Source organism: Camellia sinensis, unplaced genomic scaffold, assembly GCF_055761805.1.
Source record: "Camellia sinensis isolate YWXY unplaced genomic scaffold, ASM5576180v1 Unanchor11, whole genome shotgun sequence".
Lineage (NCBI taxonomy): Eukaryota > Viridiplantae > Streptophyta > Magnoliopsida > Ericales > Theaceae > Camellia > Camellia sinensis.
Window position 1 is genome coordinate 572,101 of NW_028128989.1, and position 17,264 is coordinate 589,364.

Genomic DNA, 17,264 nt, shown 5'->3' on the forward strand with positions numbered 1-17,264 from the left:
GTTTAGTACCAAACGCCGAAGATGCGGCCGTCGCTGTAACTTTATGACGCTTTAAAAGCGTCGCTATATCAGTATAGGCGGCGCTTTAAAAAACGCCGCTAAATGTGCTTCAGAATGATGCAATGACGTCACTCCACATTTAGCGACGTTTTAAAAACGCCGTGATAGATCATTTTTATTTTAAAAATATAACCGTTAGTATTCTACAGTGGCGTTTAAAAACGCTGTTATAACTTCATTTTTTTAAAAAAAATTAATAATAAATTGTGCTAATTCTGTGAAATTTAACCCAAAAAAAATCCCTTTTATAAAGATGAAAAATATACAATATATTGACTAAATTTAGGCAAACATAATACTAGATCAATTCATGCTTCTCAATACGCAAAAATATTTCAATTCCAAGATGAAATAAAGTTAACCTAGTGATAAGTTGAAAGTTATTACAAAACAAATCGGCACAAAAGATGCAATTCAAACTAATTATACATACAAGTACTATGAAAGCATCTACTAAGAAACAAAAATTCCCGGGTTCTATAAGGAAGATGATGGTCCTTTGTTCACATCTCAGCATGGTTGACACATCTTGTGCTGTCACCTACCAAGCATTCACCAAAATAGGTGTTAACAAGGAAAAATTTACCACACAACCAGTAAGTACAGAGAATACAAATGTAGTTGCCTAAACAATCACAGTAGTTATCAACAAGAAGTTAATAATCTAAAATGAGATCAAGACACTAACCTTAACAAGAAGGCTGCGGAACCGTGACTTAACCCAACCCACCATGTGGTCTCTGTTACCTATGAAATACACATAAAAGAATTAGCCTTATTAAGTCTCTGTTACCTATGAAATACATAAACACACACACACACACACACACACACACACATGTATATGTAAAATTTAAAGTGCCCCTATCTAGCTATGATACAGGTTTCGACATCAATTGAAACATGTCCAATAGCAGTCTAACAAAATCATGTAGCCATCTAAAAGCACTAAAATAAATCTGAAACTCTAAATGTTCAATTTTTCTTTGTTTTCTCCAAATTCTACTTCCCTTTTGTGAGGAGGTGGGTTCCTTTTGTTTTTGACTCCATTTTTATGGGGAAAAAAAAAAGAGGAATCAACACTGAGATGATAAAATTACAAGCATTAAACACACCAATATCACTTCAACCACAAGTACAGGCAGATGGTTTGGACCAACAAAACAAGGAATATACTTGAGAAAATCTTAATGTAAATCCACATAACCCTTCCACTTTCCCAACTAATTTTTCCTTCTTTTTTTCTTCCAAGAGATGCTTGAACATGTAGAATTTTATGAGACATTAAAATTTGGTTGGAGAATGGTTTACAAGGTTTCAAATGCCTCTATAGATTAAAATCACCCAACAATAGTTTCTGAGCAAATAAAGCCTTATGCCTCTGCATGAATAAACATTGGGTACAAATGGAAAATCTACAGCATTGGTATAGAAGAGTAAGCATGCCCATCACTCGTTGTACATAAATAAATGTCTCAAAAACTTGAATGCCACTAGCAATTCATGAAGAAAAAAAATATGGAAGAATACTGTAGTAGGATGTGCAACAAGATTCAATGCTTACCCAATTTTCAGTATAAGGACAGGACAAGCAAGTGCAAGTTCTATAATTAAAACATTTTGTACAGTCACAATAGAAAATAAATACTCAAAGAATAATCAAACAATTTGAATCATGGCCGACTCTACCAAGCAACTGATGGGGAGCCATCTCCCCATCAGCTTGCCAAAAGCTTTTGATTTTTTTTTTTAATGGTAAATGTTTTACTTAATAATCAATTGACCCCAACAAATCAATGGTTGAATGATTGCTTGATAATATATATAGAAAATGATGTGTTTGACACTATTGACAATGAATTTATCATGCAAAAATTTCAAAAAATGGCACCTCATTGAATGTAATTGTAGAAGCTTACATATTTTTTTGATTTGTTAAGACACTAGTATTTTATTAAAAGTTTATTTTACTTGAAGTTGAAGAAGTTTAAATTTTAATTAGTTTAATTTTTTTTTCTCATAAAAATTGGGGAACTTAAGTTTTTGGAGTGAACCCCATCCTTATAAAAACCTGGAGTCGCCACTGATTTGAATCCAATAAGATTTTAAAGTAAATTGATGCTTAGATTACATACCCAGATTTTTCTAAATTATTAGTGTGTTTTTGTTAAACTTTAAGAGAGGCTAATATAATTTATTATAAAATTAAAGAATATATATATATATATATATGAAAAAAGACAACGTTTATGTGTCTAGAGAGCACAAGTGTCATAATTATGATAATAATGACATGATTTCAAGTAAAAAGATATATGTGGTATGACAAAAACAATAACAAAACTCCTCATACAGGTATATATGTGACGTTGAAAGTAGTATTTCACGTTATAGATACATACCGGCCTGGGGATGAGGAAACCAGAGAACAAGTTCCAAAAACTGAAGAAGAAGGACATGACAATAGCCGCAATTTGATGGTTAGGAGTCAAAGCCACAACCATCATTCCATACATGGAGAAGTAGGTAAAGCACATGAATATGAAGTAGTAGAAATAGAAGAACTTGACTGTTGTCCATTCAAAGCCAATCATCGAGTAAAGGAGAAAAGCATAGATAAAGGTCTGAATTACAACATAAATTGTTTCTATGGCCACCTGTAATAGAAAAAGTACCGTGTAAATATTGGATGTGGGAGACCATATATACACATTCTTCTTAGCGAAAAGAAGAGAGAGATGTGATGTAATGTCTTTTATCCTTTACCTGAGCAAATGCGTAAGGCAACTCTGAATACATCCCAACTGCCCTTTCACGGTAAAATACTGTTCTCTCAACTGCTACAACAATTTGCACCGCATTAGCATTGGAGGCTCCAAGGAAAAGGACAGCAGAATAGGTAGCTCCAAGCAGATTAAGCAAGTCTTGTTGTTGGTGTCTGTTGACCAAAAATTATACAATTGATCTTCATGTTAGTATTGACGTCAATTGATAATAATAATAATAATTACCACAAATGTGATAACTAGAGTGTAAATGCCAAAATTATAGACTTGCATTTTGCTTCCTTTGCCCAAGAAGGTAACACCAAAAATAATACCAATGACAATTGTCATGAAGAATCTGATAGCATTGTACTGTGAGTTCCTCCAGTATGACCAGTGTTGTTTCCAGAAGCAAGCCAAGCATTGAGTTAGTAAGGATTGCGAGTATTTGGTAGGGAAGTAGAGGTCATTGGTACCTGGTGCTGGAGTGCTTAGTTCCTTGATAAGTTCCTGATTTCTCTTGGAAAAGAAAATCATGAGAAATATCAGCACGCACTCGGACAATGAGAGAGAGAGAGAGAGAGACAGTGATAAAGTGTAAAGGACTCAGTACTGTCTATAAACATACTGGTAGAGGCCAGAATTGGCATAAATTTCTGCAAAGTCAACATCAAGTTGTGCCTCAACTGAAGTAGAGCTGACGTCCAACATCCAAGTAGCTGGATTGTAACCCTCAGTAATCTTAGGAACCCCTGGAACAGCCTTCAGCAGAAGGTATTGATTCATCATATTTCGAACTTTCAAATTGATAATAGATGACTCTTTAGAAACTAGCTATGAAGGAAAATGAAAACTGACCTCAAAATATTCAACAAGCTTGTGAGAATGGCGCCCGAGAGGTCCATCATATATCACATTCCCTCCTCTCTTCATCAATAGAAGCTGCAAGGAAGAAAAATTCGTACAAATATATGAAGAATGCAAACTCCATATGGAGGCAAACTCTTAACATATTATGGAAAGAAGGACAAACTCTATCAAATTAAGATTGTGGTTACACCGTCTGATATCTGTTAAAGAAGCTAAATGTTAAACTTTGCAAAATGGTTCACAAACGGAGGAACAAAAGAAATTATCACTCCTCCTAGAAGGATTAAAAAAAAGCTACATTTGCATGCCCTGGAGAAATGTGATACAGACATTGCTCACTATAAGAAACAGCTGGACTTGCACATAGTGCTCAGACATTAGCTTATGACAGAACATCTGGAACACCAAATTGCACTGAAGGGTACATAAACAAGAAAAGGCTATAGCGTTAGAGTAGGACAAACCTGAGCAGCCATAACTGGATGAACCATATTTTGAATTTGGCTTAAACATGACTCCAATGTGTTTCGTATTTTTTCACATCTCAACAAAATCTTATACCCTGTGATTGCCTGGAAAAATTAGTTAAACTAACTGTTAGACAAAGAATGATATGATTTACACCTACACTCTCCCAAAAAAAAGAGGATAAAAAGCATGATTACATTGAAGAAGGCAAACAAATAATGTATATAATGGGTTTTTTAGATAATAAATCACTTCACAAAATAAACAAGCTAGAACTACATTACAGAATCCCCAAGCATCTTCAAGTGGATGTAAAGTTTGATTCTCTTCTGGAGACTACTTTACATTGTAGAATCCCCAAGCATCCTCAAGTGGACGTAAAGCTAGAACTGCCTTACATTATGTAAAGTTCGATTCTGCTGTGACCCATTTTGTTTGGCTTTTGGAAGTATTTGAGGTTGAAGATTGAATGAAAATTTTCTTTCAGTTGATTTGGTGAAAATGTTCTAACTAAAAAATTAATGGCAGTCCTACTCAATACTAGCTTAAGAACAATCAAGATGGTCATTGCTTAGGTTTGAACAAATAGTATGCTCAACACTCAACTATCAAAAAGATTAAAAATATAATAAAAATAAAAGGAAGTAAGAAAAACATGCATCTATAGATAAACATGCATCTATAGATAACATGTATCCTGGTATAAAAAATAACATGGCGTGAACGGAAGAAACATGAAACAGTGAAACAATCACAAACCTATTTATACCAAATTCCAAACAAATCAGAAGACTGCTGGGAAAGAGGAAAATCAGAAGATTTGACCATATAGCCAACAACGAATACAAAGAGGTTAGAAAATTCCCAATAATGTTCTTCTGTAATCATGAAAATAAATAATGTAAATAGAGACAAATTATGTGAGGTGTGTGTATATTCTTTGTTTCTTCTGAAAAGTACTCAACTCAACAAATCAATATCCCAATTATTTGGGGTCAATTATTTCCTCCAATTGATTCTATTTGAAGTTATATCCTCAATTAAATTTAAGTTAATCATGTTATTTCTTATCACCACATCTCAGGTTCTCCTCGGTTTTCCTCTATTTTTTTTTTAATCACCCTCCACATGGATCAAATTACTCCTCAATTCACATGTTCAACTTAATAGGAATCGTGCAATCACACAACCATCTTGATACTTTTCCACTTTTTTGTACAACTGGTCACCTCATCCACATAGAACTAGTTTCCTATTTCAAAATCCATTTCTTCTTTAAAAAAAAATGTATTAGAAAAAAAAAATCAATGGGGATGCCACTCATGTAGAAAAAGAAGAAAAAACAAAACAAAACAAAACAAATCAGGAAAAGACACACACGAAAAAATAAAGGCATATATATCACCTCTGATATCAAAAGACTCTACAAAATTCACATATTGAGTAAGGCTCAAGGCAACAATTCCCATGACCCAACTACATGAATGCCACCTGTATATCATGTGCATCTTGAACCATATATGCAACCAGAGTCAACACACAATCAGTCAACAAAAAATTCAACCAATGATCTGGTCTAGAAGGTCTTTAAAAACTTGGTTTTTCATGTTATGTAAACTATGTTTTAAATAATGTGATTCGCAAAACAAGAGAGTTCCCATTTGAATACAAACAAATTATTGAAGATGCGTGACCTATTGGGAAGAAAAATATAAGAACAAAAAGAAGATGCCACACACCAAAAAACTAAGGCAAAAAAAGAAGAAGAGAGAGATTCCATAAAACTTACCTTCAATGCCTCTCATGCAGTAGCATGATCTTCTGGTGCCTGCACAAGGAACAATGAAATAACACATTGTCCTCAAAAACATTTGATAGAATATCCAACATACAACTAGTAAAGGCCCAATGCCAATTTTGCAGTTTCATCTCCAAGGTCTGAAGCTGCAATCCAGTCAACTGATGGCTTCAATGAACATGCAATACAAGCATGTAGATAGAGAAAAACGTGGGGTGCCATTAAAATAATTCATAGCCACATCATTACTTGAAAGGGAAAAATCGTAGATATTTGGTATATTTACATAGCAGATAGCTTTGAAAAGAAAGAGCATTCATGGTAAAAACAAACACTCATCATCCTATTGTCCTAACAGTTGATGAAACAGAGCTTCTTATTCCTAGAGAACAAGTTTATCAGAAATTTCTTGCCACAAGCCTAAGATCCTACAATCAATTTTAACAGCTTTTTCCTTGGGCTATATTTCGATCATTGACTTGTGGTGGGAAAAGTCAAGAAGAAACTGAAGTGAAATAAGACTCTTTTTTTTTTTACTTTCCACTTGATAAATCCATGATCTGAACATAACACTAATTTGTGTTGGTGTGATCGTGCAGGTTTGTCACTTCTGAAATCCCAACTAGAGAATAACAGCCATACTGAACAAGCATAAAGGATATCAAAACCATTCAAAAGCAGCATAAAATGAAATATTTTCAGAAACAAAATATGAACCAACAAACAATTAGCACGTTCAGTGAGAAGAAACAACAGGGCATCAACATTCAAATATCAAAACCATTCATAGAATTCACAGGATTGATTTCAATAACCAAATCGACATTGCACCATCAGTTCAGCTTGAGAGAGAGACAGAGACAGAGACAGAGAGAGAGACAGAGACAGTGGAGCTCACCGATCTAAATCGCTGAGATGAACTTCGATTTCGATTTCGAGAGAGAACTTTGAAATGGCTTTGATGAATCACCAATCTGTTTCGTTGAGACCATGCTGAATCTCTGAATCACCGAGCTGAATCCCTGAGATTATTAGGGTTTAGACAGCAGTGAAGCTCAACGATCTGAATCGATTCATCGATCTGAATCTTTGAGATCATTAGGGTTTAGACAACAGTAGAGCTCACCGATCTGAATCGATTTTGAGAGAGAACTTCGAAATGGCTCTGATGAATCACCGATGTAAGATCTTCGAAATGGCTGTGACTTCGATTTTGAAAGATCTTAGACAGCGCAAAGAGAGAGAGCTCGAGATTTTCATTTTCGCTTATCAGATCAAAATAGCTTATTATATTCAAAATAAAGGTTGAAAAGACGGAGATAAAGAGCGCGTGGGACAACACCATTTGAAGGCGTTCAGAAGCATCTTCTATTCATGAAACGGCGCCGTTTTGATTAAACGAAAAGGTGACGTTTACAAAATGTCATTAAATATTTGAAACAGTGACGTTTTCAAAAACGCCATTAAAAAAACGCCTCCAAAACAGATATTTCTTGTAGTGTCAATAAATTTTATTTTGCAGATAAAAAAAATTCTAGTAGAATAAATGACATACCAAGTGACAAAAACCCAAGGGCTATTATGCAATGGCCCAAGTATAAATTTGAATTCTAATCCATTTTAGATGTTTTTTCCTTCATCAACACCACATTTTACTTCACTCACTTGTAAGCATCACATTTTACTTAGTCCTCATGCAAAATATAGTATAATAATTGTGTTCTATAATTAGAAAAATTATTCAAAAATTATTTAAAATTTAAATATGTGGACAAACTTATTTACGCTTCAATTCCATAGTGAAATTCTTAATAAATTGTCATGGTACCTAGAAAAAGAAAAAAAAAAATTCGCCACGCGAGTAAGATATTAGTAAGTTAGTAGAGTTAATTTCTACTGGAAGTCGACGCAACTTCATCAAGCACAGCAAGAACAAATTAGAAAAAAAGGTGACCAAACTTCACTTCTACTTCCAAGACGTGAGGTTTATCACCACGCATGGCGGTGGCTCAAGCCAACTCCACCGCTACATCACCCACCTTCTTTGGCCTAACCAACCCCATGAAGGATGACCCATTGACAGGTGGTCCTTCACAAAGTTCCAAGGTGATCGGTTGAGCCCAGGGAAAGTTTGGTTTGACATTCAAGGAAAAAGTGAGTCAATTTATGGCCATGAACTTGGTCTTTACTGAGGAAAAATACTATAATGGAAACGCTCTCGCTGTTTTGGGCATCAACCCCACGTTGCAGCCCAAACGTGAATTGACGATTGTCGGAGGCACCAGTGTTTTCACGATGGCCCGTGGTGTTGCTCTGTTATAAACACCTATATTTTCAACCCTGCCGTGGGTAATACCACTGTCGAGTACACTGTTCTTGTTCAACATTATCAAATCAGAAAAATAAAATACAAACTCACTTTTTAAACATATTTTTTAGACCAAATAATATATAAATGATATAACGGTGATGTTATATGCACAAATTAGGGTACTAACTAGTGTACTAACACTAGTTATGGCATTATTATTAATCTCACTCATTATACAAATTACAACTACCAAAAATTTCTTAAATTATGTCACATCATCAATTGATACATTAGTTAGTGTACTAATTTATGCATATAGCATTATTCATGATCGGTGGTGCTATATGCACCAATCAATGTACACACTAGTGTACCAATTAGTATTATGATATTATTATTGACCACATTTATTATACAAGTTACAAATACCTAAAACTATACAAATAATGCCACGTCATCTGTTAGTAAACTAGTGTGTACATTAATTGATACATATAGTATTATTCATATTTAATATTCTAATTGATTCACACCTCACTGAATTTAAGAATTAAATCTATTTTTTTCTTAATAAATAACAATGCTCATTAGTTTAACTTCGCTTCTTCTGTCCTGTTTGTTTCATTTCTATTTATGTTATTCTTCTTTTGTTTGCTTCGTCTGGGTAAATTGTTGTGACATTAAGGTTAGCTTTGTACCATTTTCTTTTAGCGTTAAAAAAAAATTAATTTTTAAAATCCTTATATATTATAACGTATAAATATAAAAAATAAAATAAAATAAAATAACAAACTAGTAATATTATATGATTAACATCACCATTACATTAAAAAATAGAATTTCCTACACCCACGTCTATTGCGTCAGCAAAACAAAGCATATATTTATTTGAAATCCAATATTTTGACTCTGTCTATCTACTATCAATTTCTAAATATATATATATATATATATATATATCGATTTTGTGTAAAGTCTTCTACATATTATCAAGAGAAGTAATGTCTAAAAAGACAAAAAAAAAAAAAAATTATAACAAATACATGAAATAATGAATATATAATTAAAGTCGTAGTTAACCAAATTCTAGATACATGATATAATACATACATAAAAGCCTCTCCATGGTGTCTTGATTGCACACAAACAACACAGAGAGAGATGGAAAAGCTATCTGGAATTCTGATTCTATGTTCAATAATGGTGATTTCCGTGCCGGCAATTCACGGCATAGCCCAAGATCCAAAATCGGTTGAAAAATGGTTCGAAAACCTAATCTATTCGAAATTGTTAGAAATTAGGCGTTCATGTGGCATGACCCTTTGAATTTGAACCTTTTGAACTTTATCCATATAAATTTGAATTTGAATTCAAAACTTATTTGGATAACCATTCAGGATATTTATATCTATCATATCAATAGATATGGATATATGGATAGATTGATATATATGTGGTTATATATCAGATTATATGGTTAATCTATGAGATACGTATATTAGATATACATTATGTGATTTTTACCCATAATCATTTTTCCCATACTGTCTCTCTAACTCTCTCCCATAAAATAACGATCAAGTCATTTTGCACTGTGACTTGTGTAGGTGATATTCATTTTGTAGTATCACTCCACAGCTGGGTTCGTTGTTCAGATTTTGGAAGCACGTGATTTACCCACGAGGTTCTTCGCTACAAGGTATGATTCTGATATTTTTTCCCGCTGTAATATAATACTGTGATTTACATTGGTATCAGAACCTAATATGGGTATTTTCGTGCTTAGTTGTATGCGATAAAATATGTGTATAATTTTATACAAATATACATACATATTATTTGCATGAAAATTAGATTGAGAATGTGATACATCTCATTTTTATGTCCATTAAATGTCATTTTTGAGACTATAAATGTATTTATTGTGAAAAGTGGAGTCCGGCAGTACCAAAATTAGACCAGAAAACAATGTGAATGCGGCGCGTGTGCCTCACGCGCTATATAACGCCGCTCAGCGGTTCCACGCGCTTCGAGGCGCCACCACGGGCGCTCACGCTCTTCCCACGTGCTCCATGCACGCGCTGTCCGCACCCTTTCCACGCGCGCGTTAGCCTCGCCGCTTCACGCCACGCCGCCATTGAGCCGCCTCGCGCCGAGTTGCGCTGAGTTGAGCGGCACGAGCCGAGCCATTCCGTTTTTCCCAGCTGGCTTGGTTCTAAGGCTCTGTTTGTTCTTTTTTTAATTCTGAACTACATTAAATGGTCATAAGTAATTCGTTATAGCTTTGTTTTAAGCATGGTTGGTACTGTTAGATTTAGAATTACATTTTCTATCTTCTGTAAAATTTTGAAAATTTTAAGAAAATAAAAAATATTTTTTCTGAAATAATAATTCATTATTTCTACTTTAAAATGCATCTGGTGTTGCATGATTAAGTTTCTGAGACTGAATTTTTTATTATAGACTATTGTTGTAGTTTACCATTTACTGGTATGGTTATTGCATTTTACCAGATTTTGGAATATTTATTTCTATTTTTATGTGTGTTTATTAGTTATTTAAAATTCCAGAAAAAATTTCAGAAAAATTCAGAAAAATTTTAGAAACTTTCAGAAGGATATACTTTCTGTTATGGCATAATCTGAATATTAAATACAACATTTTGTTATTTTTTGCATATGTTGTAATTAGAATAGCATGATTAATTTTTTTTAATTTTAATTCCGTTATTAAATGTAACATAGCATGAGTTGATTGTGAATCGACATTATGATGCTATTGTATAGAATTAGAATATTTTATCATGCTTTTAGACATGCCATAGTCAGTAGGAGGTTATTCGGTTGAGAGAAATCTTTGTAGATTAACTCCCAAAAACTAATATTTTGTGCATAAATGAAATTAAATTTTGGATAATTGTCACATGTGGCGCAAGAGATGATTACGAGCATAGCGGATTTTCGATCTTGCGACTTGCGTAATATTGTCAATATTTAATTTAGATTTTTGTGGCAAAATTATATTATGCTAATCAAATTAATCCCAATACGAATTATTTTTATCCGCTGCGTTAATTTATAATGCTTTACTAGTAGTATATTAATTTGCTCCATGTAAGATTCAATGCGCTAGTTTGGTGCATCTGCGCTAGTTGGGCGCATTAAGAATGAACGCAAATTGGTCACCAAAATATCTTTAGAGAGGTAATTGCGCAAGAGGTAGTGATCTTGAACCACTTCATATGAGGTGCAAATGGTGGATTCTATTGTATATGCTTATCGCAAGAGCTGCTGATAAGGGTTATGCTTGGAATCTAGAATTGCGCAGACTGTGGTTGTGTTTATTTTTTTTTTTTTTAAATCGAGCACTTATTTGTTTTGAGATGATGGGATGTTGACACTATTATGGTTTGTGTCATAATGATTAGCAGATGATGATGTCAGCAGGCAAGATTGGCTCACTCACACGAGCAATCGCCCTTGGCGCTTGGGAGCGAGCAAGGATGAGACTAGTGATTTATTTTTATTTGGAGCCAAGAGAGGCTTAAATAATCTACTATGCATGTCGCCTTAGTTACAACCAAGATGAGGTCGTGTTAAGGACCAAACATGGATGTTAGTACCCACTTTCCATGTTGTGCCTGTTATGATTAGCCAGATGCGAGATCTCATTTGGCGCCTGGAAGGCGAGCAAATAGAGAATTCGGGTTAGACGCTAGAAAGCGACTAGACTAATATCTGTACAGTGTATCGAGTATGACGTCACTCTTTATGGAAGAGTTACTCCATCGTAGCATGTATTCATACTATATGTGCTTGGCGACCGAGTAATGAGGTGAGAGAATGGATCCCTGTTTCCTCACCGTGTGAGTCTTACGTGTCGTTATTGATATGACTTTCATTTATGTATCCTTTTGTGACTTTTGACTATGTCATAAGGTAAGGGGTTGATGTTCTGCTACTTTAGTATGTTGCCTGCGGTCATGTATGATTCGGCCTTAAGGGACATCACTGGGAAAGCGGTCAATCCTAAACTAAATGGCATGAGGGCAAAGGAAAGATCATCTAGTATTACACCACTGTTGTATACTCACTGCCGGCAACTCATATTGCTCTGTATGAGAGACGGAATGAGTGTGAATATATTGCAAGAATTGAGAGGGTCAAACATGCTCTTTTTGAGAGATTAGAGATGTTTTTTTTTTTTTTTTTTGGACCGGTGTAATTAGATGGGTCTGGGGTATATGAGACACTATTTTTGTTCTTTTTGGGTTGATGTCTCTATGCTGGCTCATTTTGAGTTTCTAGTATAGAGCTCCCACATGCAGGTGTTCTCAACAGTCGCACGGTGCATTGGCTAGTATGAGATTGTTCTTTTTTGGGGAGATTGAGATAAGAGATGTGGCAGTGTCATGCCAACTCATATGCAAGTGGGAGATGTTAGAAATTGGGCGCCCATGCGGCATGACCCTTTGAACCTGAACCTTTTGAACCTTATCCATATAAGTTTGAATTAGAATTCAAAACTTATTTGGATAACCATTCAGGATATCTATATCTATCATATCAATAGATATGGATAGATGGATAGATTGATATATATGTGGTTATATATCAGATTATATGGTTAATCTATGAGATACGTATATTAGATATACGTTATATGATTTTTACCCATAACCATTTTTCCCATACTGTCTCTCTGACTCTCTCCCTTAAAACAACGATCAAGTCATTTTGCACTGTGACTTGTGTGGGTGATACTCATTTTGTAGTATCACTCCACTGCTGGGTTCGTTGTTTAGATTTTGGAAGCACATGATTTACCCACGAGGTTCTTCGCTACAAGGTATGATTCTGATATTTTTTCCCGCTGTAATATAATACTGTGATTTATAGAAACAAAAGCTAACAAAGCTTCACTTCTACTTCCATGACATCGAAAGCGGAAGCAACATAATTTCCATTCAAGTTGCTCGAGTACCCAACAATAACAGCACATCCGCAGCTGCTTTCGGTGGAATCAACATGTTCGATAACGCAATAACAGTAGGCCCTAACATCACTTCTAAGCAGCTCGACCGGGCTCAGGGTCTATTTGTTGCTTCTTCGCTCGGACCACAGAGTCTACTAATTGCTATGAACCCGTTTTTCACAGAAGGAGAGTTTAATGGTAGCACTCTTGCGATCGTTGGTCGCGACCCAATATTAGATCAGTACCGTGAGATATCTGTCGTAGGTGGTTCAGGTGAGTTTCGACTCGCACGAGGAATCGCAACCGCTAAGACTTTTTCGTTCGATACTGCTGCGAATAACGCTGTGGTTGAGTACCATGTTGTAGTTATTCATTATTAAGCTATCTTCGATTGAGTAACCAACCAAGTTTGTGTTTTTCACTTTATGGTGCTGTGTTATTTTCACATAATTTTTTTTTCACAAAGAGACTATGATCGAATCAGTCTCGCTTTTATCAATCTTCAATATTGCGATTGAAATCCTTCCTTTTTTTAATATCAATTTTCAATAATAAATGATTAATAGTTCTTGGGAAATTCTATGTTCACGATTTTTATATCAATAGTTATGATGTACTGTGTTATTAGTAATGACATATTGTGATATTATCGGTTATCATATTATTTTGATTAGGATCTAAGAATTATTTAGTTATGACTATTATAATAAAAATTTTGCCATTTGTGATAACTAAACTTACAAATAGCATAACTTGTGTATGTACCATAATATTGCTCATAATTCTTATGCTATTACTTTACTGAGATAAATGCATATTTTAATTTAATTTTTTATACTTTTCTTTTCTTTCTTAGAATTTCTTCCCACTTTGAACGGTCAAATCAGAATAAAATATGGTATTATGGAATCTTGAACTAATTTGGAAAAAGTTTTTAAAATATGGCTATTATATCTTACTGTATTTTGTGTTATTAGGTACATGACAAGTGATAATGTAGTTTCTTTAATGAAAGATGGGTCGGATTGATCCACGCTTCCAACGGGTCTGCTGGCCTTGGTGTCCTCGAAGTGTGCCTGCAAAAAGGTCCAAAGGGGGAAATTGACCCCCGACAGACACTCCAACGATCAAGTTAGGTTAGGACAAATTGATTTTGGAGAGAGCCAGAGAGAGAGAGAGAGAGAGAGAGAGAGAGCGAGGGAGAAGCAAGGGGGTGAAGACTTTACCTCTAACGTATCTTGAAAGCTTTCTTATATCCTTTACTCATCATTTCCATATCCATTCACTACAAGAAAAAACACTTTTGGCGACCACCTATTTTTTTTGGTCGCAAATAGTCCACTTTCTGCGACTAAAATTTAACTTTTGGCGACCAGAATTTTTTGGTCGCGGAAAATCACCTTTTGGTGACTAAAAAAAAAAGTTGGTCACGGAAAGTATACTATTGGCGACCAAAGGCTTTTTTGGTCGCGGAAGATCACCTTTTGGCGACCAAAAAAAAAGTTGGTCACGGAAAGTATACCCTTTGGCAACCAAAAAAAAAAGTTGGTCGCAGAAAGTATACTATTGGCGACCAAAGGCTTTTTTGGTCGCGGAAGATTACCCTTTGGCGACCAAAAAAAAAAGTTGGTCGCGGAAAGTATGCTATTGGCGACCAAAGGCTTTTTTGGTCGTGGAAGATCACCTTTTGGCGACCAAAAAAAAAAAGTTGGTTGCGAAAAGTCTACTATTGGCGACCAGAGGCTTTTTTTGTCGCGGAAGATTACCCTTTGGCGACCAAAAAAAAAAGTTGGTCGCAAAAAGTTATGGCGGGATAAATTTTAAAAAAAATGATACTACAGTAATTACATGTTATTTTTCTATTTAGGCATTAAAAGTTTTATAAAATAATAAATAACCCAATTTTTATGGGTTATATATTTTTTTTGCCAAATATAAACAAGAAGTATGTTATTGGCAGAGTGGCAAAGTGGATTGAGTGCATGGTGACTCCTTGGTCGGGAGTTCAAGTCCCAGGGAGCACAAAAGAATTATTTTTTTTGGGTCAAGGCGCTGACTTTTGGCGATCAACTTATCTTTGGTCGCTAAAAGTTTACTTTTGGCTAATATGAATTGGACTTTCCGCGACCAAAAAAGTTGGTCGCGAATGGTCACTTTTAGCGACCAAAGGCTTTTTTGGTCGCAGAAAACTATTTGTGACGAGGCTTTAGCGACCAACTCGCGACCAACATATTTTGGTCGCGAAAAGGTTTTAGCGACCAAATATGGTACTTTTCGCGACCAAAATGTTGGTCACGGAAAGTGTTTTTTCTTGTAGTGATTCTAAGTTGTATTGTTGGCTGGAAGTCTATGGCCTAGTCAACATTGTTCGTAGTGATTCAGTATACTCTAGCGTGAGGGGTTTTGCCGCATTTAATGCTATAGTGGCCTCATTAAATGGATGATGTGTGGGTGCAACAACTTTACAAGATCTTTGTTTGCTTCACGTGGCTGATTACCTGCCTGACAAGTGTTTGGATGCTATTGGTCTTGAGCCAACATTGGTTTGTTAAAGTTATTGGGCTTTAACACTTGGGCCATGAGCTGGGCCATGAGCCGTGGGTTGGGCCCCCTTGGGTGCCCATCAGTATCAGTAGTCCCTCATTCCCAAGTGCAGGTTTAGACCAACGAAGGGAATAAGAAAGAAGAGAGGATCGATGACTAAGAGTGGTCGCGGTTAGTAGGCGATCGAGGATGTGACCGATCGTCGATGAGGGGGTCCAACTAGTGTAGTGGTCGACCAACCTGTGTGGTGGTCAACCATGGAAGAAGGCGGCCGACCGATGACCTACGTGGTGACCGATTGACGTGGTGGTCGACCTCGGAAGGGATCGATCGTTGAAGTCAACGGTCGATCTCGGAAGGGATCGACCATTGAGGGAGATGACCGACCTACTTGGTGACCTACCGACGAGGTGGTCGACCTTAGAAGGGATCAACCGTTGAGGGAGGTGACTGACCTATGTGGTGACCGACCGACATGGCGGTCGACCTTGGAAGGGATCGACCGTTGAGGGAGGCGACTGACCGACATGGTAGTCGACCTTGGAAGGAATCGACCGTTGAGGGAGGTGATCGACCCACGTAGTGACCGACCGACGTGGTGGTCGACTTTGGAAGGGATCGGCCATTGAGGGAGGCGACCGACCAACATGGTGGTCGACCTCGGAAGGGATCGACTGTTGAAGGAGGTGATTGACCTATGTGCTGACCAACCGACGTGGTGGTCGACCTTGGAAGGGATCGACCATTGAGGGAGGTGACCTACCTATGTGGTGACCGACCGGCGTAGTGGTCAACCTCGGAAGGGATCGACCGTTGAGAAAGGCATTTATGGTGCATGGGGCTCGAGGGACAAGAAATCACGAATGATGTGAAGTGGAATGGACGAGGGATCAAAGCGGTATACGTGGGGCAATCTGGGCCACTGGTAAGGGATATGAAGCGGTAGTAAGAAGTGAAAGGGTTGTGTAGGGGGTGACGTAGGAAAGGCTGGAATTTTAACTTGCGTTTGATTTTCAAACTGGCGAAGTTTAACAGCGACCCTGGAAACATAGGCAAACCCTAGGAATTTGGATTTATTCATTTTGCGTACCTTATTGCAAGAAACCAACACATCCCAGACTTTACTGTGTTCGTCTCGAGTGATTCTCCCCTCTGCCATATTGCAAACTTCCTCACCCTGCTATCCAAGCAATATACAAAAACGTAAAAGAGATGGCTCAAGACAAAGCATCGGCCATAACGTTTGATGCATTAGGTGAGTATGATGGAGTGGCCTTGGCAGAACAGTACCGAGTAGAGAAGTTAGAAGAGAAAGGAGTGGCGCAACTGGCGCGACCCCGCCTAGCGACGATGATCTCGACAGCCCAGCCGATTAGCCAAGTGTCGCCAGACCATTGCCATACCAAGGCGAATAAATCCATTTTATTGGTGGAGAACTTGGTAGAGTTGCGTCGCAAGTATCAGATTCCAGCAG

General features: G+C 36.5%; 1 protein-coding gene and 1 pseudogene across 1 annotated transcript; one reads left to right on the top strand and one right to left on the bottom strand.

The window, feature by feature from the left end:
• Window positions 1–436: 436 nt before the first annotated feature.
• LOC145814488 (pleiotropic drug resistance protein 2-like) lies at window positions 437–4,186 on the bottom strand. Its single transcript, XM_082911318.1, has 8 exons — window positions 4,160–4,186; window positions 3,684–3,767; window positions 3,450–3,587; window positions 3,118–3,344; window positions 2,801–2,998; window positions 2,463–2,736; window positions 749–807; window positions 437–601 (listed from the first exon to the last, which is right to left on the bottom strand). The coding sequence occupies exons 1-8, from the start codon at window positions 4,184–4,186 to the stop codon at window positions 598–600; spliced, it is 1,011 nt and encodes a 336-aa protein (XP_082767444.1). The 3' UTR covers window positions 437–597.
• Window positions 4,187–7,959: 3,773 nt separating this feature from the next.
• LOC145814489 (dirigent protein 21 pseudogene) lies at window positions 7,960–13,626 on the top strand (annotated as a pseudogene).
• Window positions 13,627–17,264: the final 3,638 nt, after the last annotated feature.

What these genes read in the sequence shown, in the direction of transcription:
- LOC145814488 (XM_082911318.1), bottom strand. Translation starts at nt 4,186, where the DNA reads ATGGTTCATCCAGTTATGGCTGCTCAG. An exon ending in GATAAAAGACATTACATCAC is followed by an intron (nt 2,737 to 2,800) that starts ATCTCTCTCTTC and finishes CAATATTTACAC; the next exon opens with GGTACTTTTTCTATTACAGG. An exon ending in GTTTCCTCATCCCCAGGCCG is followed by an intron (nt 808 to 2,462) that starts GTATGTATCTAT and finishes TGTATTTCATAG; the next exon opens with GTAACAGAGACCACATGGTG.